Here is a 25,790-nt window from a genome sequence, read left to right as displayed (position 1 = left end):
CTACATAATGTTACTGATTTATATTTGGGATGAACTGGGGTTGCGATCAAACACAAATATTTCGTGGTAGGTTATAGGTAGGTATTTCGATTCTTCTGCTAATCTGGAACAACTGAAACAATAAGAAAACAGAGTTAAGTAACATTTTAATATTTCATGATTCTACGTACAAAATATAATGAAAATCACACAGCAGGATAAAAAATCTACAGAATAATGGAATACACAAATTACACAATGGCCCAACTGACTTTAGGCAGCAAAGATTTATGGCATTATTCATAATCGTTTGGCAAATCTCATATCTCTAATTTCTGTTCAATTAAATTCAATATCTTTATTGTCAAAATATACAATACAAAATTAAATTTAAATTAAAAAATAAATTAACTACACTGAATTAAAAAGTAATATACAAAGAAAGAGTTTGGTGGAAAGAGGCATAATTTAACAGAGGCTGCTAAATTAGGGGGTTATTGTTTACAATCAATAACTCTATGTTAGATAAGTACCTACCAAACAAACAAATAAACATAGATAGACTTCCTCTAATTACTAAAGTATAACGACCTTTTTATTTTTTCAACATAGTTATTGGCAATAATCGCTAACAAACATGTTTAGTTAACCTAATCTTATCCCTACACTTAAATATCTACAAGAATGTGTGGTGATTTAAAAAACCGGCCAAGTGCGAGTCGGACTCGCGCACGGAGGGTTCCGCACTATCAACAAAAAATAGAGCAAAACAAGCAAAAAAACGGTCACCCATCCAAGTACTGACCGCGCCCGACGTTGCTTAACTTCGGTCAAAAATCACGTTTGTTGTATGGGAGCCCCACTTAAATCTTTATTTTATTCTGTTTTTAGTATTTGTTGTTATAGCGGCAACAGAAATACATCATCTGTGAAAATTTCAACTGTCTAGCTATCACGGTTCGTGAGATACAGCCTGGTGATAGACGGACGGACAGCGGAGTCTTAGTAATAGGGTCCCGTTTTTACCCTTTGGGTACGGAACCCTAAAAAGTGTCTATATCAAAGTTCTTATCAGAGTGTCGTTTCGAAATTATTGGATTAAATCACTATCTGCGAAACGGAGTAACACAGATTAGCATCAAAGTGGCATCAAATAGTGACTGTGCTGACTGTACCCAATGAACTCTATGGTATTAGGGTGACTGGTATAGTAATTGGCCACTCTTAACAATAATATTAAGGCTTCAATTGGCTTGTTTCTTTCTGATTTGTTACGAGTGGTCAATTACTATGAAAAGTGTCATTCTATGGAACTTGCTAACTATGTTAACTAACCACCATATTGAAACTGTCAAAAATGATGAATTTACTAGTGACATTTGTTACATAGTTAGCAAGTTCTATAGAACTCACTTTAGTGGCCAATAACTAATAGCAGTCACCGTATAACTCCAGATAGGTTATAGGCGTTCCAAAACTGAAGCTCTTAACATGTACAAATTGTACAAGTTTCCTTTAGTCACTCCTAGGCGTGCGAGAAATGTGCACGTGCTAACGAGCTCGCTGATGTAGGATTCTACATCTGATATGGGACCGGACAATATGAATGAAAACTCTCTAAGGCTCACGGCCCTATCTCAGAACTTATTAAGTTCGATGTTAATCATTTCCAATAGGAATATAGTTTTACATTTGTTTTGTTCCGTTGAATTTTTAAACGAAACAAAATCAACTCTGTTTCTTACACTGTAGATTCAAATTTCACTGCCAAATTTAGATTTTTTCCTTGGGAGCCTATAGCAGTTCCCAAGCGATACACTCTGGATGCACTGAATTAAGTGATTATGAATACGCAACGCGTAAAATACGCTTATGCTGATTAAGAAGTTTATAAACTGCATTACACCAACAAGGCGCAACAAGGTGTTACTGAAGACAAAAAAGGAATATTATACTTTTATCAAAAAAAGCAATATAGTGTAGTTACCGAAGAGTTCCACGACCAGCTCCAGCGACACCATGACCACGAAGCCCAACACGGAGCAGACAAACTGGAGTATTCCGGAGCGGTCCTGTCGCCACACTTCGAAGAACACCACGTACATTAGAGTGCCGCATGCCAAGCCCTGTCGATATACAAGTAATGTTATAAAAAGTAAAATTCGAGAAGGTACCTATATAGGTAACTTATTTTACTCAAATTTTCAAATATATCGGGTAGACAAGTACAGACATATTTTCACAGAGCCAACCTATATACAGGGTCATTTTTGGACCGTTAGCCTTATTGTGCGAGGTGATTAGGTAGGTCATACTGAACAACCCCGAAACCCCAAAAAAAATTTGGCCTTCCCATAGAAAACGTCGACATCCACTCGACCAAAATCTATGAAACGGCAAAATCTAGAATAAGTTGTTCAGTATGGCCTACCTAATCACCTCGCACAATATGGCTAACGGTCCAAAAATGACCCTGTATTCTTTACAAGAAACAGCATTATTCTATTGACATTAAAAACAAAGTGTATCGCAAAATTTGAAATAGGCACGGAAAGAGCTACTCAGAGGCCCCTGCACGCCGGAGATCCGCAGCCAAACCATTTTAGTTTTGATTAGCATAGGTAAGTACCTAGCACATTTCGAAAATTACAGTGCACTCCGGCTTTACACCATTTCTGGTGGATTTCACATCCGCATTGGATTGGGAATGTAGTGGTTATGCACGAATACATAATAGCCATATTGTTTGTTATCAAGATACAATCAAAATCATGAATGACTAGCTAACACTTGCTATACACTCGAAAAAAGGCCTAATGCCTGAGATGATAAAGATACAAAAGTACCTGCCACTTATTTCTAGTGTCTGTTTCAAGAATTTTAAGTACTTACGTAAATAAAAGACCTAACGATATGTATGACTATCACCAGTAGCACCACGTATTTCATATCTATATACCTACATCTTGAATATTAAGAGGCACTTGAAATTTAGTACCTTTATTTCTCGATATTTATTGACAAATCATTTTTTACAAATGCCGGGATAACGCGAGGAAGACAATGATGAGGGTCAATCGCCGGCAGAATATATTTGCACTGTTATCTTGAGTCCTCATTAGTAATTAAATTAATACCTAATACATGTTGAATACTTCCACTTCACTCAACATCCTATCGCACATACAATGTAGTGACATAAGTTTCCTTTACTAATCTTACACGTGCAGAGTTGTCACTTGGTAGACAATCAAATTCGTTTCGCTGAGGCGCATGAATCACAGGGGCAGGCATCCGTGAAAAATTAAAATAATGTACTTATTTTATTAGGTATTGCTAGTCTTTCGCAGTTCCGTAGGTAATAATTGTAGTCTAAAAACGTAGACCAGTTGCCTAAACTAGAGAAGTATGAAGCTCGCCCATACTTATTTAGTTTAGGTAGGCACTTAAGAACTTCTTTGCAAGATTCATTACCCTCTAAATGTGTCCTGTTCTATCTTGTAACTCCTCACCTCCAAGCATTTTCTATTATATTAGCACGGTCTTCTGTTATGTATCGTCTATAGCATAACTAGGAAGATTTATTCCTTACGGGGCTTGATACATACTCAGGGCCGGATTAACCCTAAGTCAGAGTAGGCAACTGCCTATGGGCCCCGCCTCGGCTAGGGGGCCCCGCCTCAGCTAGGGGGCCCCGGCGGCCCCGCGCGCGCCAAAAACAATATTTGTTTCATATGGCCAAAATTCATAGAGTCAAACCGAGAAAAGTCTGCAGCGATTTCGATAGCCCACGCAGTGCAAGTGTTATTTACACGTCATAAATTCATAGAAGTTTGACGTTTAAAATGACACTTGCACTGCGTGGGCTATCAAAATCGCTGCAGACTTTTCTTGGTCTAACTCTAAATATTGTTTTTATTGTACCTAAATATTTATACCTACTTAATGTCCAATATCAGTTTCTCGGATACACAATCATTAGATGATTATGTAAATTATGTTATTTTATAGATTTAAAGTCTGTAATATCGAGCTAGATTTTCAGGCTCCCGAGGGCCTAATACCTCATCTCCGAGTAACTCTTGCACATATTATTGTCGAGTAACATTTGACGATTGGTTCGTGTCAGAGCGCTGCTTTCTTACAGTTCGACCTTCGGCGTCGTTTTTTAACAAATATAAACATTGATTTAAGAAGCTTGGCCTTTTGCCTCGCATGAAAGCTCACCTCGCTGGTTATAAGTACGCTTCGGGCTTGTTAAGTAATGTGAAGATTGCTGAGCTCGACCTTCAGCCTCACTTTTTACCTCCATTTTTGGTTTGTCTTCCAAATCTCCTCTTCTTCAGCTTATATTAGCCTTTGGCCTCGCTGCGCCAAGCTCGGCCTGCGGTCTCGCTTTTTAATTCAATGGACATTGGTTGGCGTCTGTGCTCTAGCTGAGCTTATCCTGAAGCACGGCTTTGACCTCGCATGAAAGCTAGGCTCACTGGGGAACTTCAGATTTTTAGGCCCGGCCCGGCCTTTTTAACACGCTTTCACAATTTTTTAACAAAAAATTTCGCGCTCGCTGCGCTCGCGATTTTTTGCTACTTTTCTGGTTGACCCTGTACCTACATGCTAACTTGACTGGTGAATGAATAGTAATTTAAACCTATGGAATATCTTTATTATTACGTTAATTTTAATTATGTGGCTCGGCGTATGGTATTATGGTCGGACAATCGCTGTTCAGCCTCGCACAGTATTGAACTACCTATTGAGAAAAAAAGGGCTCTCCCCACACGACGCAAAAAGGATCCGCAAAAACTGATAGAAAAAAGCTTTATGTCCACGCAATAAGAGCGAAAAAGACATCGCTCGGCATGTTCGGATCGGCTCAAGCGACACCTGTAGGTTGAAATTAAAACCACAAACTTACTTCCCTGAACTGAAAAATGAATATTATGTATGCAGAATTGATTGTAAGGGCCTAAGGGGGCCCCGAGCATTGCACTGCCTAGGGGCCCCGACATGCTTAATCCGGCCCTGTACATACCTGCAGTATAACGGAGTAGAGTCCGGCCTCAGCCGCGCCAGCACCGCCGACCAGCAGGATCCCAACGCCGATACCCAGTCCAGACACGAAGGAGAACGTGAAGATGTAGACCAAAGACAGCCAACGCTTGGTGCCAGCCGCTATGAGCTCCACGCCGATGCAGAAGGCGATGATGTACTTGTGAGCTGAGACCGCGCCGAACATGTACCTGAAATAAATTGGGCAGATTACCACTTTATCATTTTGAAACCTCTGAATGCCAGGCATGTCGTGTGCGCCGCGTGAACCTTGTTGGCACGAAGTTTGGTATTTGGGTTGTAGCGGCGCGCGTATGAAGTTGACGTCTTTGGCGGTCATCAAAAAGTTAATTGAAGCATTTGTTTCTAGATAGGTACTGACATTTTTCATGACGAATCCTTTATGTGGAACATAGAGCAATCATTTTTAGGGTTCCGTACCCAAAGGGTCAAAACGGGACCCTATTACTAAGACTCCGCTGTCCGTCCGTCCGTCCGTCCGTCTGTCATCAGGCTGTATCTCACGAACCGTGATAGCTAGACAGTTTAAATTTTCACAGATGATGTATTTCTGTTGCCGCTATAACAACAAATACTAAAAACAGAATAAAATAAAGATTTAAGTGGGGCTCCCATACAACAAACGTGATTTTGACCGAAGTTAAGCAACATCGGGCGGGGTCAGTACTTGGATGGGTGACCGTTTTTTTTGCTTGTTTTGCTCTATTTTTTGTTGATGGTGCGGAACCCTCCGTGCGCGAGTCCGACTCGCACTTGGCCGGTTTTTATACTAGAGTTGCGAATCAATTGGATTTAACTAAAACTTATATACACATCCTGTGCTAATCTGAGATTTATCGATAGATTCAACCAGTACGGATATGATGGTCGTTCTTGTCTACGTGACAGCGTGATAAAACGGTGTCCGTCACTTTCTTTCCCACGGTGTTAAACAGTGACAGTTATTTTATCACGTGGATAAAGATGGATAAAGCTATCCATAATAGGCTGGCAGCCAGCCTATTATGGATAGCTTTATCCATCTTTATCCACGTGATAAAATAACTGTCACTGTTTAACACCGTGGGAAAGAAAGTGACGGACACCGTTTTATCACGCTGTCACGTAGACAAGAACGACCATCATATCCGTACAGGAGAACATCTGTGCTTGGTTTTACTTTTAATAATTATGTATCTATGGACAATAGTCTATGGCTAATAAGCCAAGCGCCTTGTAAAATATGATGACAAATTGAGACTTACATTAACACATAGGTACAACTAAGTGGGGGCATAGAATTACAATCTTTTGTTTAAAGTCATGAAAGTTTATGATTTTTATTGTTGCGGGTAATATGTGAACAAGTGTTTTACACTCAGAAATACAAACACGTTAAATCGACGTCAAAGACATATATTTACGTTAATCGTCTTTATTTAAAAGAAACTAGTGCAAATTCCTTGCAGGTAAGCTATACAAAATAACTAGACATTTATTTTGAAAATTTCCCCTAAACTAATTTAACGCATCGTCGTCATTTAAATATAAGGATTTACAGACTTAATGAGTGCAAGGCAAATAAACAACCTTCACCGAATGCTCTCATGTAGCGTGTAGCGTATGTAGGCCTACCTATGTATCTTGTTCTACAAATAAACAGGACCTCGTATCGTATTAGCGTAGGTAGACGACTGCACTACACTTGTCCAGTTGTTCGCAGTCTACAACTACATACATACCTACATACAAACATAATTATAAAAGGTTGACAGCTACATTTGCTTTGAATGCGTTGCGTCAAGAACGGATATGTAATAGAGAAACAAATGAAAGGAGTCTTGTCTAGTGTAAGTATATGAAACGCATAGGCACTAAAAAAACTATTAGCAGGTATTGAAGTTCAAATGGTGAAATAGAAAGATCCGGAAGCGAACTACGGATGTACACCCAGCCGCAAAATTTTGCAGCTCGCTGTACCTACCTCTTACTATTCGTTTTCGTTGCTTATCTTTGACCTCGCTCACCACTCAGCTGCCACTGTCATGTTGCCTTAGCCATGATTCTATTTTTAAGCTAGCACAGCAAAACAGACATATCAGTAGCTGCAGTTCATAGACTGAGTTTAGAGCAATTATTTCATGAAACCGATGCTGCCAAAAATAAGGGGGTGCGGGGGGACGAGGTGAGCGAATCCCGTGCCGTGATTGGTCCGTTCAAAGACACGGACCAATCACGGCACTGGATTGACTCGAACATAGAGTAAAACTACCGTATAAGTGGCAAAGGGGGTAGCGTTACTATGCTCAGTCTAGAGGATTCCTAGTCTATGCTGCAGTTATTAGGTATTTGCCTATCTATAAATAGGTATTTTTACGAATTCATTATTTATACCTACCACACATTAGCTGCAGAAGCTTCCAGTCCGACAGCCAATCCTTCAAAGAGCTCATGGATCGACAGCGCCAACACTATCAAGAGCCCCCTCAGGGTCTGCGTCACAGGATCGTCTCCAGACACCAGAGGTTGGTGACTGTGCCCATGTCCATGACTCTTCGGTACGTTAATCTCCTTCAATGGTTCCGGCGCATTTGGCGCACTTGTCCTCCTAATACTAAGGACTCTAGTGAAGCTAGTGTTCGCAGTCTTGTTCTCTCTACTGTTGATGTACACGTGTACTAGTTCTTCGATTAAATACATCATGAAGAAACCGGCGCACATTATGAGGGCGGCTAGGTACAGCGGTATGTCTGCGATATCCCCGGCCTCTGAAAACAAATGTAGTTTTAAAAGTTATTGTATAAAACCATTGTCTTTGAGGTGGCTTCTATTGAACGCATATTTTGTGTAAAAGCGTGTGGTTATCTTATAAAAATATTATGATAATCAAAAACTGATATGTATAATCAAAGGGGATTCCTATCATCGGCCATTAACTACTTGTCTGACATCGAATATCTTTTTTATCATTGTATAATTACTATTAATCTAGCAATCAATTTATATACCTACCTACTCGTACCTTCAAACAGAAGCCTCGCAAAACTATTTCAATAGTCATGACAGCAGGAACAAATTAATTTAGTCACATTACCCGATTTAAGTATAGGTACCTAAATTTTAAAGAGCGAGGATATTAATTCATTGTGGCTTGGAAGTTTTGAAGGATCCACAAGATACATATACCTACTATTAGTTAATTAGGAACCGCCCACTCGTCTCACTATCCGTCCCTAGCTTAGATCGACAACCATTCGTGCATTAGTAGTAGGTGGACTAAGTATAGGTAGGTACATACATAACTAGCGACATGCCCCGGCTTCGCACGGGTTACAAAAAACCTTAACAAATTATACACCTACACTTTCCTCAAGAATTACGGTACTTTTTGAGCTTATCGCGAACAGATTGACCGACAGATAGACGCGTCGGGCCTTGTTTTATATGGTGTAGTGATAGTAAAGCAAAAAGAAAATGTGTGGCTAATAGTAGTTTATGCAACAGTGATATAATAAGGGTTCTTAAAATTCAAGGGTCGAAGTTACAAAACGAGACGTAGTCGAGTTTTGTAAAAAAAGACCCGAGAATTTTAAGAACCAATTATGAGCTGTTGCATACATTACTTTTTCTATGACAGCTGCAGCAAAAAACAAAAAAAAAAAAAAAAAAAAGAGTTATTATTAAAAAAAAGAGTTATTATTTAAAAAAAATTGAGTTATTATTTAAAAAAAAAAAAGAGTTATTATTGTAAATGAAAACATACCTCTTTCAATCAAGATGATCGGAACTTGTATCTTTAAAAAAAATAAAGCAGTTGTATTATACTCATAAGATGACTGCTAGCAGTCATCTTATGAGCCTATAGACAAATCATTCAAATGACATTGCTTTAGATATCACTGTCAGTCATTTAATTGACACATTTAAGTGCTGGAGTAGAAAAATGTTATTAAGACAACAGCTTTTACAATTAAGGATGTATAATTCTTATTGTAACAACATCGAGGGGATATCAACGGTCATTCGCATAGAGATACAGTAATTGGCGACATAAGGCGGATATATAGCTTGTAGGGGGGAATAAAATGACAGTACGAGGCCCTGCAGTTAGGAAGGCCAAAAAATCTCGATACCCGATTATAATAATAATAATCCTTAAATCAAACATCAGTCTCAATTGTTGACTGCGCGATGTTTACTTACGTTGTGAGCCATGACAGAGGCAGGTACCATGGGTGCTAAGTAAATGATAAAAACTCGCACCTAGGTAGTACTTCGATCCCAAACAAGTTCAGGTTGACAATGACAAACACCACTTAGTTCATTAAGATGTAAACGAACGCGAAAAAACTAACCATATATTTACCACGTCCACATCCTTTTAATAAATTACCTACTGCCTGTTTTTTGCTTACACAGACTGTAGGTAGGTTAATTACTACCTACTTACTAGGTATTTGTTCTTAGCACATCTATCGATTATTTATGGAGATTAAATTCGATGTGTTTTTTAGGGTTGCGTATCTCAAAAGGAAAAATGGAAACTTTTTTTGATCGATGAGACTTTGGTGACTCCCCACTGCAAGTCGGAAAATGAAGCTCACTCCATGTTAGCATATATTATACCTACCTAGGTACCGATATTATCATCGAAATGAAGGGAGTACCCACAGCCTACATTTTCAAATCAACTAGAACTCTAAAATGCTCATATTCCGAAAGAATTTACTTACACTTCTAGTACAAGTTGGTATTATTATAGGCGCATATATCCACAATACTTACAAAAAAAAACCAGCCAAGTGCGAGTCGGACTCGCGCACGGAGGGTTCCGCACCATCAACAAAAAGCAAAACAAGCAAAAAAACGGTCACCCATCCAAGTACTGACCCCGCCCGACGTTGCTTAACTTCGGTCAAAAATCACGTTTGTTGTATGGGAGCCCCACTTAAATCTTTATTTTATTCTGTTTTTAGTGTTTGTTGTTATAGCGGCAACAGAAATACATCATCTGTGAAAATTTCAACTGTCTAGCTATTACGGTTCGTGAGATACAGCCTGGTGACAGACGGACGGACGGACGGACGGACGGACGGACGGACGGACGGACGGACGGACGGATAGCGGAGTCTTAGTAATAGGGTCCCGTTTTTACCCTTTGGGTACGGAACCCTAAAAATATGTAGACGCGCCAACACGAAGGGAATACGATCGATGAGATAAGTAAGAATATAACAAGAGTTTTATTTAGGTATTTAGGTACCTAGGTACTCGTATTATATTTTTTGGTTATTTATGTGTCATTTACTTAATTACATTCTTTTAACTAAATACCTACTCGTAAAATAACTAGCAGTAAACGAAGAATCAAAGCTGGCTATAAGGTTTAATAATCTATTTCACTTTATACTTCCTAACTTTTATGCTACCTGCAATTAGTATACCGTAAAACTGACATTCAATCCTCAATAACATTTTATTTTTACATATTAGGTATTATGCAAACTGAATGGTGTAAATAATAAGTGTTCCGGACGTTTGTATTTTAGTTTTTATTTTATGTTGGGTAGTTCCATTTTATAACTTTGACGATAAACAGGAAATCCCACCTCACCCCGTAGTCCCTTGTAATTGGGGTGAGATGGAATTTCATACAAAGGTGATTTTGGAAGATTGTTGGATCGATTTTTTTATATTATGTGTATTACTATAGCTCCATTTTAAATTAGAATACTTACATTATTTTTGTAGCAGTAGCCTTAAAATCCCATGTCACCCCCCTTTCATCCCTTCTCTCCCCATTCATAACCCAACTCTCCCCGCGAACCCTACTCAGCCCATTTTACGGTACTTACATAACTTTAAATTATCTACCATAATAAATGTAGGTACTTACGACGACATAGATTGTACAAATGTTTGTAAAGTGATTTGTTAATTACTTAATTCTGGTGTGGCTACCTACATGAATCAAGGCGATAATAGTTTTGTAAAAAATCTTTTAAGCCAGATTTTATCCAAGCCCGTGTATATTAGTACAAATTGACGTCATTTTATTAGGGTTCCGTAGTCAACTAACCCTTAAGGCTTCGTCACTTTCCGGGCGGCGCGTGAGCGGGGCGTGAGCGTTTTATATGTAAACTAGCGACCTGCCCCGGCTTCGCACGGGTTAACAAATTATACATAAACCTTCCTCTTGAATCACTCTATCTATTAAAAAACCGCTTCAAAATCTGTTGCTTAGTTTTAAAGATCTAAGCATACATACAGACAGATAGACAGGGAAGCGACTTTGTTTTAAACCAGGGGTCTCCAAACTTTTTTACCTGAGGGCCATATTGGCCATATTGCGCCTCAGAATTTTCGCGCGGGCCACCGTCGGCGCCAAGGGGGGGATCTGGTTGCTGCTGTTAGGGCTGAACATCTGGAGCCTGGCTCCCGCGGGCCGGATTGGAACGCTGTCGGCGGGCCGGATTGGAACGCTTCGCGGGCCGGGGTTTGGAGAGCCCTGTTTTAAACTATACTGTAGTGATGAAGCGGCGCGCCTCGCTGGCGCGCCGTCCTGAAAACGCGCCTGTGTGACGAAGCCTTTATAGTCTTGGCCACGTTTCGCCATGCCCGTCCACCGTCTGTCCGTCCGTCCGCGGCTTTGCTTTCAATGAAATCTATAGCGAATATGATCGGTCCGGCCGTTTCTGAATTATTGCAAATAGTCTTCTCTTCTTAGTAAAAAGACGTACAAAGCGGCGAAGGTAGTCCCTTATGCTACACATGATACTTACTCATAGCCCCCGAGCTTATTTTGTCAGAATGGTAACTATGCAACCCCAGACTGAGCATGGCTCGACATGCTCTTGGCCGATTTTTCCCTGTAACTTATCCGCGTAAAGGTCATTGATCTGCCATCCTCGCACCTTTTTCCCATCTCGCTCCTCGTAACACTTCCGTAGTTTCATTTCAACCCTAATTTCATCGCCTTAAGGATGAATTTGATCCCGTTCGGATCGGACGTGATTGAGCAACAGAACATCCAAACATACAACTTTTATCATCAAAAAAAATCTTTTATCTTATTGTATCTAAAATACTACTAGAGTAAATGCTGACTGCTAAGTATATCCCAGTGTTATACTACAGATACCTAGTAGGTAGTGACGTAGAAGTAAAAACATTAAATCTACTACCTATACTAGGTATACATACATACATACATACCCTGATATAAATTATTAAACAGACAATTACCTACCTACTACACGTATTAAATTCACGTGATATTAAGGAAACTTAGTAGATTTATATATATATTTGCCAAATAATTTAATTCACGCAATAAAGTAGTTATCTATGTATCTACCGTAAATATTAAGCAAACAAGAATAAAGAGCACATAAGAGCAGGTAAAAGCATCTTTGATAGGTATAGCTACCAAATGTGCCATGAAGTTCCATAATCGCGAAACTTATTATGCGAAATTTTCCATTAATTTCGGAGAACTTTAGGGCTGGTAAAATAATAATAACTTAATCTTAACCAAATCAGCTAGAATCAGAAGTAAGATTCAGCAGGGCCCCTATTCGACATGTGCAACTGTCAGATTTCGCGTCATTTGAAATTCAACTGCTGAAGTTCATTTGAAGTTCATCAAGTGCTGAAGTTCATTTGGTACAAACAATAATTTAACAAAAAACAACTTTGTTTTATTATTACTTTAAGGTTTATAATGGTTTGGTTTGGTTGTCACCTAACTGTGGATTGCTAATGTCAAATTTTGACAAGTAATGATTCCAAAGGTAGACTTGGTTCTCTATGACCTTCGGCACCATCTTGGAGTTTTTGACGTGCGAAAGGGTAATTTATAGCAAAGAGTAAAACTTTTTTTTTTCAGTACGTAAGTTTACATGAATTAATGACATCTTGTGAGCGATAGACCAACGAATGCGCTGTAGGCGATGCGGCGGCGAGTAGTGGAACTTACGTGACAATTTCCATCAATCAAAAAGGGACTACATTGCTGATGGTCGATAAAGGCTATTAATAATTGAATTTTAACAGCAAGAATGCCTTATTGACAAGCGATCTTTTTGTTGACCCCACACCTACACGTCAAATAATGCTTGCTCCACACATTCTCCTATAAACGCTCAAAATTGTAAAAAAATGAAACAATTTACTCATCACCTCTCTCAACTCAAGCTGCCTATTTCTAAACCACGTTAATAAACCACAAGTTGTACCTTAAGAGCCTCCTGTTGGAGCTGAGATTTAAATATTTTAGGTAAATATACCCGTCTCGCTAACGGAAGCGGCACCTAAAACTAATGCGATAAGGACAAGGTGAAAAATCCTGCGTAAAAATCTCAAATATCGAGGTCGAGTACGAAACCTCCTGTTTCCTGTTTACTTTTAACTGTTTCCTCCTCCAAAACTTAACCAATCGTAACCAAATTTGGAAATCTAAATGATTATGAAATTATCTGTGTCGGACCGTTTTGCTTTTTTGGCTAATTGATATCAGTTTTGAATACCACGCCTCTCATTGCGGCATAGTCAATTAGGCCATTTTGGCCATTTTTGAAGGGCTCTAGCGCCTTAAAAAACAAAAATATCAAAAAAAGCAAAACGGTCCGACACCGTTATTGACAATATTAATCTGTGTTAAAAAAATCATTGCTCTAGCTTCAAAACCCACGGAGGAAACAGTCGAGTACGTTTGTATGGAGAAATGACCACTCCTGTTGGCTCTTAACACATTTCGTAAACCACATATTCAGAAAAGTCCGTATTTTATTACTAAGTGGAACATGAATAGCTTGTATTACTTTTTTGGCATAAAAGTAATCTAAATTAGTCAAAATATTTTGACTAAATATTGCGCTACTGCTACCTACTATATAGGTACCTACTACCTTAGTAACTTGGTAACTTTGTCAGTCACCAACTATTTTGATGCTACCTACAAAGAGCATCAAAATAGTTGGTGACTGACAGGTCAGGCTTCGGTCTTGGTAAGTAATATAGTCAAATACAGTAGGTCATAAGACCTAACATTACTACCAAGACCTAAAAGTACCTATTGTTTAATATGTATCTACTCAGAGATGATTTTTAATTAAAGGAGATTAAATACATATATGTTATTCAACTACAAATAAAAAAATTAGATCTATTTCAGTTTACACATTTTTTTTCGTTTTGTTTAATAAAACATTAAAGTTTTTAAGCATTTAACTTTATTTAATTTTCTTCACTTTATTATTTTCTGATATTTAAGTAGGTATGGTGTTTCAGGTTGGTAACAGGAAATAAGAAAACCACACCTCTCCAAAAACTCTGCTGGTGATTCACATCTGTAAGTTTAAATATGAAACATGATAAAAACACTTAAATTAAAAACTTAATGTCTGGGAGACCGAGTTTTGCTCGGGAAACATATAATAACCCAAAAATGCGTTTTCCCAGAGATAAAACCTAGCTAGATCGATTTTGCGCCCCCGTAAACCTCCATATAGCAAATTTCATCTAAATCCGTTTAGAGCCGTTCCCGAGATCCCCGAAATATATATACATATAAATAAATAAATAAATTTACAAGAATTGCTCGTTTAAAGGTATTAAAAACTTATAAATAAATTATTAGCCCTAAATCCTGGTAGTGAGTGTAGTGACCTACCAAGTGCGGTAGGGTGCCCTTCTGCAGGCTGCCCGCTTGCCCCGCTGGATAAGAATGCTGATCCGCATCATCAAAAGCATACAGATATAAAGCGCTTTGACAGCTCCTCTTAGAGGCAACGCGCGCTAGGCCGCACGCCATAAATCTAAGCTAAAGTCTTAAATTCGAGATCATGAACATGAAATATTGTTCGCTATAATATTAAAATCATAGGTATTAGACCTATGATTTTACTATTATAGCGAAAAGTTAGCAGGAGACGGCCGTGCCGTGGTCGTGATAGGTACAGCATGCGTGGACCAGACAAGCAAACCCTGAATTATGTCCCTACCTATTTGACTATACCTTTGTTCACCATTATGTTCACCTATGTATATTTACTCTTCTTTCCAAGATAATCATCTTTTTCAAGATGTAACCCGTATAATCGGGCTGTATAATTGCCTCAATTTTTTTTACACAAAGTTGTATGTAATCTTAATTCGATAATTAATGATGTTTTACATATTTATCATATACTATTTTGCAAATTTTTCTTGGATATTTGTACGTTGTTTATTTCGATTGACGATTACTATGACAGCGTTTTTTTTTTCTTTTTTGGCATTTACTACAGTAGCCAGTGTCATGTCGATATAAAAACACTTTAAAAATGGAAAGGTTGAGTCCTCAATACAGTGACATTATAACTCAAACAAGAACCATCCAAAGGGGGGTGGGGGGAAATTTCGTTATCTGCCTCTCTATCACTCTTGCATATACGAGCGAAATTTAATGGTGGCAGATAACGAAATTGGTATCGCGGCAGGCCCTCTTTAAACAAACCGCCTTGATTCATCAATGTTATATTTATTAGGAACAAACGTTGACTGCCGACTGTTCTATATATTATACTACTCTTTGCTGCCCACTTCTAGCGCTGGCGGTACACCGCGAAAATCAGTAAAATGCTGCAAATGGTGTTAAAGGTCTGAAAATCGGTACGATTGATCTTTAGGACATTTGAAACAATTTGACCCGAAGCGCCAACAAATAAAAAAAACGAGAGGAGTTATGACGTCATGTTTTTTTGTATGAAATAAAAAAAAATGTTTAGAAACCTATCGTGTATGGTATTAAACGAAAGGGCTTTCTGAGCCAATGCTAAAAATATATCACATAGTTACATTTCAGTCATTTTGTTTAAATTATAATAAAAATAGTTTTCAAAACATACCAAGTTTGGGCTTCTCCAGATACAATACCATAATTTTTTTTTGTAAAATATACCTCAAATTATCCCTAATATCCTCATATCTAACCCTAATAAAGCAATTTTGAAATTATTTACATTTAGGTTTTTTTTTTAATTTTTCAATTTTACAAAGTGTAATAATAGCCCTGCCGAATTACTCAATACGAGTAATAATGTCATTCGGGTAAAATAAGAGTATTGAAACTTGCTTTTTCTACTCCCGTACTTTTATTTGTCATTTAAAGGGTCGTGCACACACCTTTAAACCCCTAACTTATAGTTATCAACACAAGTCTTTAGTCTATTCCCCAAAAAAATATTTGTGCATACACGCAGTATCTTTTTGGCACTTTTACGATACTTCGTGTAATCACCATTTAAAAAATATTGTATGGAATACATTGTTTCCAACCTAATTTTAATTGTCATTTCTGACAGATGAGTAAACCATAGACATGTTTTGGTTAATGGTACGATTATTTTCATCTTTATAGGGCTGTATCTCCTAAACCGTGCGTCGTAGCACAAAAATAATCAAATTTTCGTTCCCCTTTGAAACTCCTAAGTAATATTTAGAAAACACGAAAAACAAAAAAAAAAAGAATTTTTTTTTATAGGGTTGTATCTCCTAAACCGTGCGTCGTAGCGCAAAAATATTAAAATTTTCATTCCTCTGTAAGAAACCCTAATTAATATTTAAAAAAAAAAACACAAAAAAGAGATTAAAAAAAAACAAAAAAAACTTTATAATGCTGTATCTCCTAAACCGTGCGTCGTAGCGCAAAAATAATCAAATTTTCGTTCCCCTTTAAGGAACCCCTAAGTAAGATTTAAAAAACACAAAAAAAGAAAAAAAAAAGAAAAAAAAAGAAAAAGAGGAAGAAAAATATTTATAGGGCTGTATCTCCTAAACCGTGCGTCGTAGCGCAAAAATAATAAAATTTTCGTTCCCCTTAAGAATCCCACGCACTGAACAACCTATCACATTAGGACATGAAACAATCATCATCATCCATTTTTATTATTATTTCATTGCATTTCAAAGTAAGTGCTTGGTCGTAGAAAAAGTATTGTATGCAACGTTGTTTAACTGAGTCAAAAAATACTAGTGGCGTCTTTATTAACAATTTTCGGTTGTTGTTTGTTGTTATTGTTACTCACGCCACTCGCCTTTTTTGACCTCTCTTAAACAACAGTTGCATAAAATACTATTACATGTTCCTTTGGTAATATCTAAGCTTTAAGTAAGAAAAAGTTCTGATGAGTGGGGGGCGGAGAACTCGGGAAAGGGGGGACGTTAAAGGTGAGTTTTTTCGGTTAATTCTTTCTTAATTATTACATAGACAATTTTTACTACGACTTATAGATTCCGAGATATAAGCGACTTTCTGAAAAAAACCGTTTTATATTAATTTTATGCTTTCTTTTTAAATATTTAATTGAGAGATTCATAGATCACACTATGTAAAATTGAAAAATAAAAAAAAAACCTAAATGTATATAATTTCAAAATTGCTTTATTAGGGTTAGATATGAGGATATTAGGTATAAGATTAGAGGTATATTTTACAAAAAAAAATTTGCCGTATTGTATCTGGAGAAACCCAAACTTAATTGGTATGTTTTGAAAATTATTTATATTATAATAAAAAAAAAATACTGAAATGTAATGATGTGATATATGTTTGGAATCGGCTCCTAAAGCCCTTTCGTTTAATACCAAACACGATAGGTTTTTAAACAATATTTTTTTATTCCTTACAAAAAAAGATGACGTCATAACTCCTCTCGTTTTCTTTTTATTTGTTGGTGCTTCGGGTCAAATTCTTTCAAATGTTCTACAGATCAATCGTACCGATTTTCATACCTTTAACATCATTTGCAGCATTTTACTGAATTTCTCGGTGTACCGCCAGCGCTATATAGGTATACTTGGTCAACCAGATCTTGACAGTAGACAAAGGCGGCAATTTTGAAAAATGTAGGCGCGAAGGGATATCGTCCCATGGAAGATTTGAATTTCGTGCCTTTTTTTACTGACAAGATTTGGTTGACCAGCTATATACATATTATACTACTCTTTGCCTACGCCTTTGTTTTAAACTTTTTTTTAACAAGTTTTCACAGACAATTAAAAATTTGACATAGACACATCAAGGCGGTTTGTTTACAAAGGGGCCTATCGGGAAGTGCGAAAATCGAAACTCAGCTATTTGCCTCTTTATCGCTCGAATATGCAAGAGTGATAGAGAGGTTAGATAACAAAATTTCTAATTTCTGACTGTATTTTTCTTTAAATATTTTCAAATATAATTAAGTTGCGTTGTTTTATCACAAAGTTAAAAAGACTTAAAAGACCACTGTTTGTATCATCACCATCAGATCAGCTCGATGGTAACCATAAAAATATTGTATTGTCACCCATATTACATATTATGTACTTATGTAAATTTTCAGCTTCATGAACACCCGAGAAGTGGGTCAAATCTAGACACGCGGTAGCGTGTCCAGCCAAGTTCAAAGAAAAAGGAACTGGCGACGCAGCAACCGTGTGTAATATTACACGAACCATTTCGAGCTACTTTTGACCCCTTCACAACTTGAAACCTACTTAACCTACACACATGAAATTTGGCACATGTATTCAAGTCCCTTAGCTAGTTCAAAATACACTATTTCATAAACATAGCTCAAACAGTTATTGATAAATTAACCTTTAAAAACCGGCATTTTTGTGACTGACTGACATATAGATCAAAAACCTAACCCACTTCCAGGTGACCTAGAAACTTGAAATTTGGCATCAAGGTAGACTATTAGGTGTATATAGAAGGAAAAATGTGAAAATTGGAAATGATTGATATTTTGATGGAAAAAAAAATAATTAATACTTATAGACCAAAAACCTAACCCACTTCTAGATCACTTAGAAACTTGATATTTGGCATCAAAGTCGACTATTAGGTGCATATAGAAGGAAAAATGTGAAAACTGGAAATTATTGATATTTCGATGGAAAAAAAATAATTAATACTTATAGACCAAAAACCTAACCCACTTCTAGATGACTTAGAAACTTGATATTTGGCATCAAGGTAGACTATTAGGTGCATATAGAGGGAAAAATCTGAAAACTGGAAATTATTGATATATCGATGGAAAAAAAAAATACTTATAGACCAAAAACCTAACCCACTTCTAAATTACTTAGAAACTTGATATTTGGAATGAAAGTAGACTATAAGGCGTATACAAAAGAAAAAATGTGAAACTGAAACTTTTTGACAATTAACCGCGCGTTAGCGAGGGTCTCCTTTTCAGCTTAGGCAAACTGCTTTCATGATGAATACTATAGTAATTTCTGTACAAAAAGTAATGATATCCCAACAAAAACATAAATGTGAAATGAGAGCCAAGTTCAATATTGAGAATATGTGTCGTTGTTAACTCGCCGACAAAAGAATTGATATCTATATGGGTGCCAAGTTCTGTGCTGTGTAGAAAATCCTGAGATTATAAAGGATTTGTCTTGGCTAGTTTTTACGTATAGGCATATAGTGTAACGATGCACGTTACTATAGGCATCTAAATCAAAAGTATTATTTAAAATAATGTGAAATTAAGAAATTAACATAACATTTCTGTGCGCGACTGTACTTTCCGCCGAACGGCGATGTCAGCAGTTTTACCCTTCTTATACCACCGGCCATCACTCCGCGCCCCACTCTTCGTTCGATCGTCTCTAAGGACGGACGCTGCCGGCCGCGTTCACGAGCCGTGAGCCGTGTCCTCTCACGCGCCGGCGCAAATTAAAATAATATTTTTTAAATCGGCAATGGCCAAGTGTAGCTAAATCTTTAAAATTTTCTATAAGCAAATGATTTTAAGTACTAGTTAGTTCTACCCGTCCTGCACCCCGTTTGGGTAAGTGTTGAACGTTACTTAGTTTTAAGAATCTAGTGTGCTAAATTCTATTGTGCTAAAACGCTTATAATTGTGCCTTGCCGGTATCATGTATTTTAAAATAATTCCTATCTAGTAAGTGTTGTTAGCCGCCGCGTCGCGGCGTAACGGTAAAAGTACCGTTATAACATGGCGTCTCATACATTTTGCCCAGCGTGTTATTTAACTTCAGATTATTAATAGCCTTAGCTCACAAGCTTAGTTTATTGCATTTTTATCATTTTAGTTGATCCCCATTATTGTAATTTAATTTCATAATCTTGCACTCTGCTTTTGGTACCTACTTGCCATATCACTTAACCGCTGTAACTCCGTTCTGGTTATGAACACCCACCATCTACTTTTTGCTACTCCCTTGCTTGCTTAGCGTCATCGTTGGGGTTCATACCGAGCGGCCAATTAATACGTGGACATAAAGCTGGACGATGTACATTCCAGGGTGCAATTAGACGGCTTAAAAACTACGGCGGCAGGGGGGACCTGCTGATCCGACCGCAGAGTAGGAGGCCCTCCAGAGGCTTCCCGGCTTCACGCACCAGCTGACCTCGGCGCTTCCCGAGACGTCCCGGCGTCCGAACACAGGGCTCGCACGACCACCTTGCCACGTCAGGGGAGTACCCACCTACGTCAGTGAAATCAGACAGGCTAATTTAAAATTTAACGGACTACTACCACGACCACCGCTTGGGTTATTTTTTTAATAAATTTATTTGTTATAAAGCGTTTGGGACTTTAATTTAAACCTCCCAACCTTAATAATATTTTCCACCGTAATATATATGTTTTTTTCAACCGTAATATATATTTTTCTGTTAGTTTTTCAAAAACTTGGTTTGTTGTTAAAAACTAGCCAAGACAAATCCTTTATAATTTCAGGATTTTCTACACAGCACAGAACTTGGCACCCATATAGATCTCAATTCTTTTGTCGGCGAGTCAACAACGACACGTATTCTCAATATTGAACTTGGCTCTCATTTCACATTTATGTTTTTGTTGGGATTTAATTTGCATGATTTGATTGGAACCACATTGGAACAGACAGACAACCAACGGGACAGATGAAACTAAGTAAAAGCTTGAAAAAATGTGGCTTTTTCAATTTCTATTGCAACTTCAGATGAAAACGGGGTTTCTATTGTTTCCCAGATAGTTTTAAGCCATAATGTATTGTTTGCTCGAATTTTCGTTAGTCATAATTCATTTGGTTCAGAAACGCGTCACTTTTCAGGATTGCCATAAAACAAATCTAACCTAACCTAACCTATCTATAGGATAACCTAACTAAAATCTTGAAATGTTAACGGTTTCAGTTTTATGAGTAATGATAATATGACAAACAATACATTATGACTTAAAACTTTATGGGAAACAACGGGACCCCATGAAAACGTCCTTATTGAAGCATAAGGACCCTTAATTTATGGAAAGCCACATATAACAACCAATTCGAGGCTACTAGGTGGCAAAATACGACTCAATACGAGTAGGTAGGTCAAATACACGAGAGTAAGGATTTATATTTGGCCAAATATTCTTGTGACAAAGTTATTCTTCCTCGCGTTATCTCGATTTTGCCACGGATCATTGTTCCTATGAGAACCTATTGTTCGCTTGACAATTAATCTCAAGGATTGGCGTAGGCACTAGTTTTTCCGAAAGCAACTGCCATCTGACCTTCCAACCCAGAGGGTAAACTAGGCCTTATTGGGATCTGTTAGGCTGTTAAAGTTTAAAGTTACCTACTCGTAAGTCTCGTAACACAACATATAAGTTTCACATAACAAAATTACTTACATATATATATATATATATATATATATATATATATATATATATATATATATATATATTATGTACCTAAACATATTACTTTTCTAAAAAAAGGACTGAAATCTAGTGCTGCGAAGAAACGGTATTTTTGTTCGGCTTTTTTGTTGCTATTTTGGCATATGGATACATGGTAGAAGAAGTAAGTATGGAATCCTCCTCCGTTTTGCGTGGTCCGACGCACCTGGCCGGGTTTTCGCGATTTTCCGTCAATGTCTGTCAATACCTTATTTCTTACGAACACCTAAAATAATAAGTTTAAAATTAATCTCAATGTCTCCAGTTTGCTGTTCATTCAAACTGACAAAATCCAAATTTCTGAGGCAATATACGACCGCTGTCTTATATAAGCCATTAAAATTCATCATGAATAATCACGTTGCGTTGTTATAAATTTAATTAAATAAATAATTATTGTATTTAATTTATAACAACTAATTAGGCATAGCGTCCAATTTAGAATATGACACAGGCACTAGTTCTTACGAATTTTACCTTAATTTATTAATCAAAGGACCTGAGGTAAAAGTGAGAAGAGGTTAATAAGCAGATGCACCAGCTAGTCGCCGACGCTCCGCTTCCCCCGGGATTAGCCCTTAAGCCTGCACCTAACAGACTGGCTCATAGGGGGCTATGAGCTTGCTGTTGCGTCAATTTTCATTTTTAGAAAAAAAAACTAGTCTACTAACTACTAACAACACAATAAATGCTTATTTTGCCGCATTCTTCACTATCTCTCCCTATTTCACTGCCATCTAACCCAGAGGACAAAAATATAGCTTATTGTGGCTACTGGCTACTCCGTCTTCCTCATGACTCATGATATTTTACTTCACCATAAAGTAATTGGTGTAATATCAAATGATATTTTTCACACAAGTTACAAGAAGTTCATTGCTAAGAGCCGGGGTTAGGACCCACGACGATTGGTTTAAAATTTAAACTTTATATATAATTTGTTACCTAGTAATTATACTAAATCTGTTTTCTTTTTGACATTTAGTGGTATATGTATTGCTGTATGTTTATTGTCAAGTTTTTTTTAATTCTGGACAATTGTCATATATTCGTTTTCATGATAGATCTACACCAACGCAACTGCATGTCATGTTCTTGCGGTTTATTTTTATAACGCCAAGATCGAAATTTGACTGTTAACTCCATCTTGCGTCGAGTAGGGGAATCAAAAAACTATAGAAAATAGAAATGCAGTTTACTCTATGCCATAGAATCCCCTTTTAAATGTCATAAATCCAAACATGGCGGCCATACCAATAGACAACCAAGTCTAGCGATGAAATGATTTGTTTACATGAGATTCACTGACAGGTGACACACTTTACCTATTCGACAACCCATGATTGTTCAGATTCAAATGAACTTCAACATGCGACGTCAAAAGTGGCATGTCGAATAAGGCCCCAGGATTATCAGCAAGTTTCGTTCGAAATACCCAGCTTTCAAACTAGATCATAATCGGTTTATCGGGTTAAAACTTATAGGTATATAACTTATTCTGTGTAGATAATCATTAAATGTACCTACCTAAATAGGTTTAGGTCCTAATTTGCCTAACTCTGTTCCCGAAAATTAAAAGCATTTACAATTTGGAGACAGCTCAAACTACTTGAGTGATTTTACCCGTAAATCATTACATACCAGAAATTAGGCTCCTTCTCCAGTGCTCTCGGGGACAGACATATTAGTGATGTACCGACTATGGTTTTGGCCGACTAGCCGACTAATCGGCGCTCGGATGGCCGATTAGTCGGCCGACTAGTCGGCTAGTCGGCCAAGTTTACAATCGTTACTTCCACATAAAGATTACATTCGTATGGCAACTGTAGTAGCTTTATTCAAGTTGGGATGCATTATAAAAAATTTTTTTTGCTTCTTGCGTCGTTGCGCTTTCAATATCAACTGAAAGATGTTCCGTGCTACTGCGACGATACACCTACATAATTACCTACTTATATATGAATTCAATATGAACACAAGCACATTTTGAACCCTAAATACTTACTTATTTGAGTAGAATGGGCATGTAAGATTTGATTAATTTTGGTTTTTTATTTTATTTATGTCCTGATGATGCCCGTAATTAATAATTGGCCGACTAATCGCCCTTTTCTGCTGACTAATCGCCGACTACAAATGTGGCCGGATAGTCGGCTTTCCCGACTAGTCGGTACATCCTTAATCAATATTTCTGCTGGTATCTCACCTTGAAGCAGCTGTATGTTTAAGTCCACCTCCGGCAGTAAATGCATGAAAGTGGTGGCAAATAGAACACCTCCCCCAAACGCCAGCAGCCCCATCACAAATTGATTGGAAGTCCGCACATCGGAACCGGTGTTTTTCGTAAACCAGTCGAATTTTAGTGAAATAAGCATCGGCATGCACCCAAACAGCATGGATACAAAGAATAGCGTCACCATGGTTATTATTTTTGCTCGCAATACGCCATCCATGCCTTCGGAAGTCATTATAACGTCAGTGGCCATGGTTACGTTCATTGTGGTGTCGGCGCGCGGACGCCTCGTTTCGAACTGTTAACACTGCGCGTGCGATGGTCGCTGAGACTCGACTGAGCTGAGCGCGGGGTTATGTAGACGGCGACCGCTTGATAACAGCATCATTATCACTACATAGTATAAAACAAAGTCGCTTCCCGCCGTCTGTCCCTATCACAGACCAACCCTATGCTATGCTAGGCGGTTTTCTGTGGTCCCTATGTATGCTCAGATCTTTAAAACTACGCAACGGATTTTGATGCGGTTCTATTTAATAGATAAAGTGATTCAAGGGGAAGGTTTATGAATTATTTTGTTAACCCGTGAGAAGCCGGGGCGGGTCGCTAGTATATATGATAAAAATGTCCCTTGTTTGCGCCTTGCGCCGTCTCAGTGCAAGGAATCCGCAGTGCACGTGGGATGGGTGCAATGATTTGAAACGGGAATAGAATCGTGCATCCTTTGACTTCCTACGGCAAGATTAGTCACTTTATATAGGTACTAGCGACCCGCCCCGGCTTCGCACGGGTTAACAAATTATACATAAACCTTCCTCTTGAATCACTCTATCTACTTATTAAAAAAAAACCCTCATCAAAATCCGTTGCGTAGTTTTAAAGATCTAAGCATACATACAGACAGATAGATAGACAGCGGGAAGCGACTTTGTTTTATACATGTAGTGATAACACGCCGGAGGTAAACAAATGTAGGGCTAGCTTGACATAGCTTGCAATAGTACATTACTGCAGACGCCGGGAAAGAGGGCTTGCAGGGTGAGTAGGTATAGACGGCCGACCGTAGGGAGGCCGGATAGTGATACGAAGCCGGTAAGATCTTTTCACGGCTAGGCATGTATAGTGCTTTTCTCAAACATGCAATGAAATAAGTAATAATAAAAAACCGGCCAAGTGCGAGTCGGACTCGCGCACGGAGGGTTCCGCACCATCAACAAAAAATAGAGACAAGCAATAAAACGGTCACCCATCCAAGTACTGAACTCGCCCGACGTTGCTTAACTTCGGTCAAAAATCACGTTTGTTGTATGGGAGGCCACTTAAATCTTTATTTTATTCTGTTTTTAGTATTTGTTGTTATAGCGGCAACAGAAATACATCATCTGTGAAAATTTCAACTGTCTAGCTATGACGGTTCGTGAGATACAGCCTGGTGACAGACGGACGGACGGACGGACGGACGGACAGCGGAGTCTTAGTAATAGGGTCCCGTTTTTACCCTTTGGGTACGGAACCCTAAAAATTGATGACGATGATGATTGTTTTAATGTCCTAAAATGTAATAGGTTGTTCAGTGTGTGGGTTTCTTAGAGGGGAACGAAAATTTGATTATTTTTGCGCTACGACGTACGGTTTAGGAGATACAGCCTTATAAGTTTCTTTTTTTTTATATTTGTATTAATTTAATTAGGGGTTCCTTTAGTTTCTTACAGAGGACCGAACATTTTATTATTTTTAATTGCGCTACGACGCACGGTTTAGGAGATACCCCTATAAAGATTATTAATTTTTTTTTCTTCTTTTTATTC

At 37.8% G+C, this 25,790-nt stretch overlaps 1 protein-coding gene across 1 annotated transcript; it reads right to left on the bottom strand.

Moving 5' to 3' along the window:
- On the bottom strand, positions 1–24,343 carry LOC134655909 (zinc transporter ZIP1-like). The gene is made up of 5 exons (XM_063511410.1): positions 23,956–24,343; positions 7,430–7,799; positions 5,015–5,222; positions 1,967–2,105; positions 1–112 (listed from the first exon to the last, which is right to left on the bottom strand). The coding sequence occupies exons 1-5, from the start codon at positions 24,245–24,247 to the stop codon at positions 99–101; spliced, it is 1,023 nt and encodes a 340-aa protein (XP_063367480.1). The 5' UTR covers positions 24,248–24,343; the 3' UTR covers positions 1–98.
- Between the last annotated feature and the right edge of the window lie 1,447 nt (positions 24,344–25,790).

Source organism: Cydia amplana, chromosome 17, assembly GCF_948474715.1.
Source record: "Cydia amplana chromosome 17, ilCydAmpl1.1, whole genome shotgun sequence".
Lineage (NCBI taxonomy): Eukaryota > Metazoa > Arthropoda > Insecta > Lepidoptera > Tortricidae > Cydia > Cydia amplana.
This window is presented reverse-complemented; position numbering and strand designations above follow the sequence as displayed.

What these genes read in the sequence shown, in the direction of transcription:
- LOC134655909 (XM_063511410.1), bottom strand. Translation starts at nt 24,247, where the DNA reads ATGAACGTAACCATGGCCACTGACGTTATAATGACTTCCGAAGGCATG. An exon ending in AAACATACAGCTGCTTCAAG is followed by an intron (nt 7,800 to 23,955) that starts GTGAGATACCAG and finishes ATTTGTTTTCAG; the next exon opens with AGGCCGGGGATATCGCAGAC. An exon ending in GCTTCTGCAGCTAATGTGTG is followed by an intron (nt 5,223 to 7,429) that starts GTAGGTATAAAT and finishes AATTTATTTCAG; the next exon opens with GTACATGTTCGGCGCGGTCT.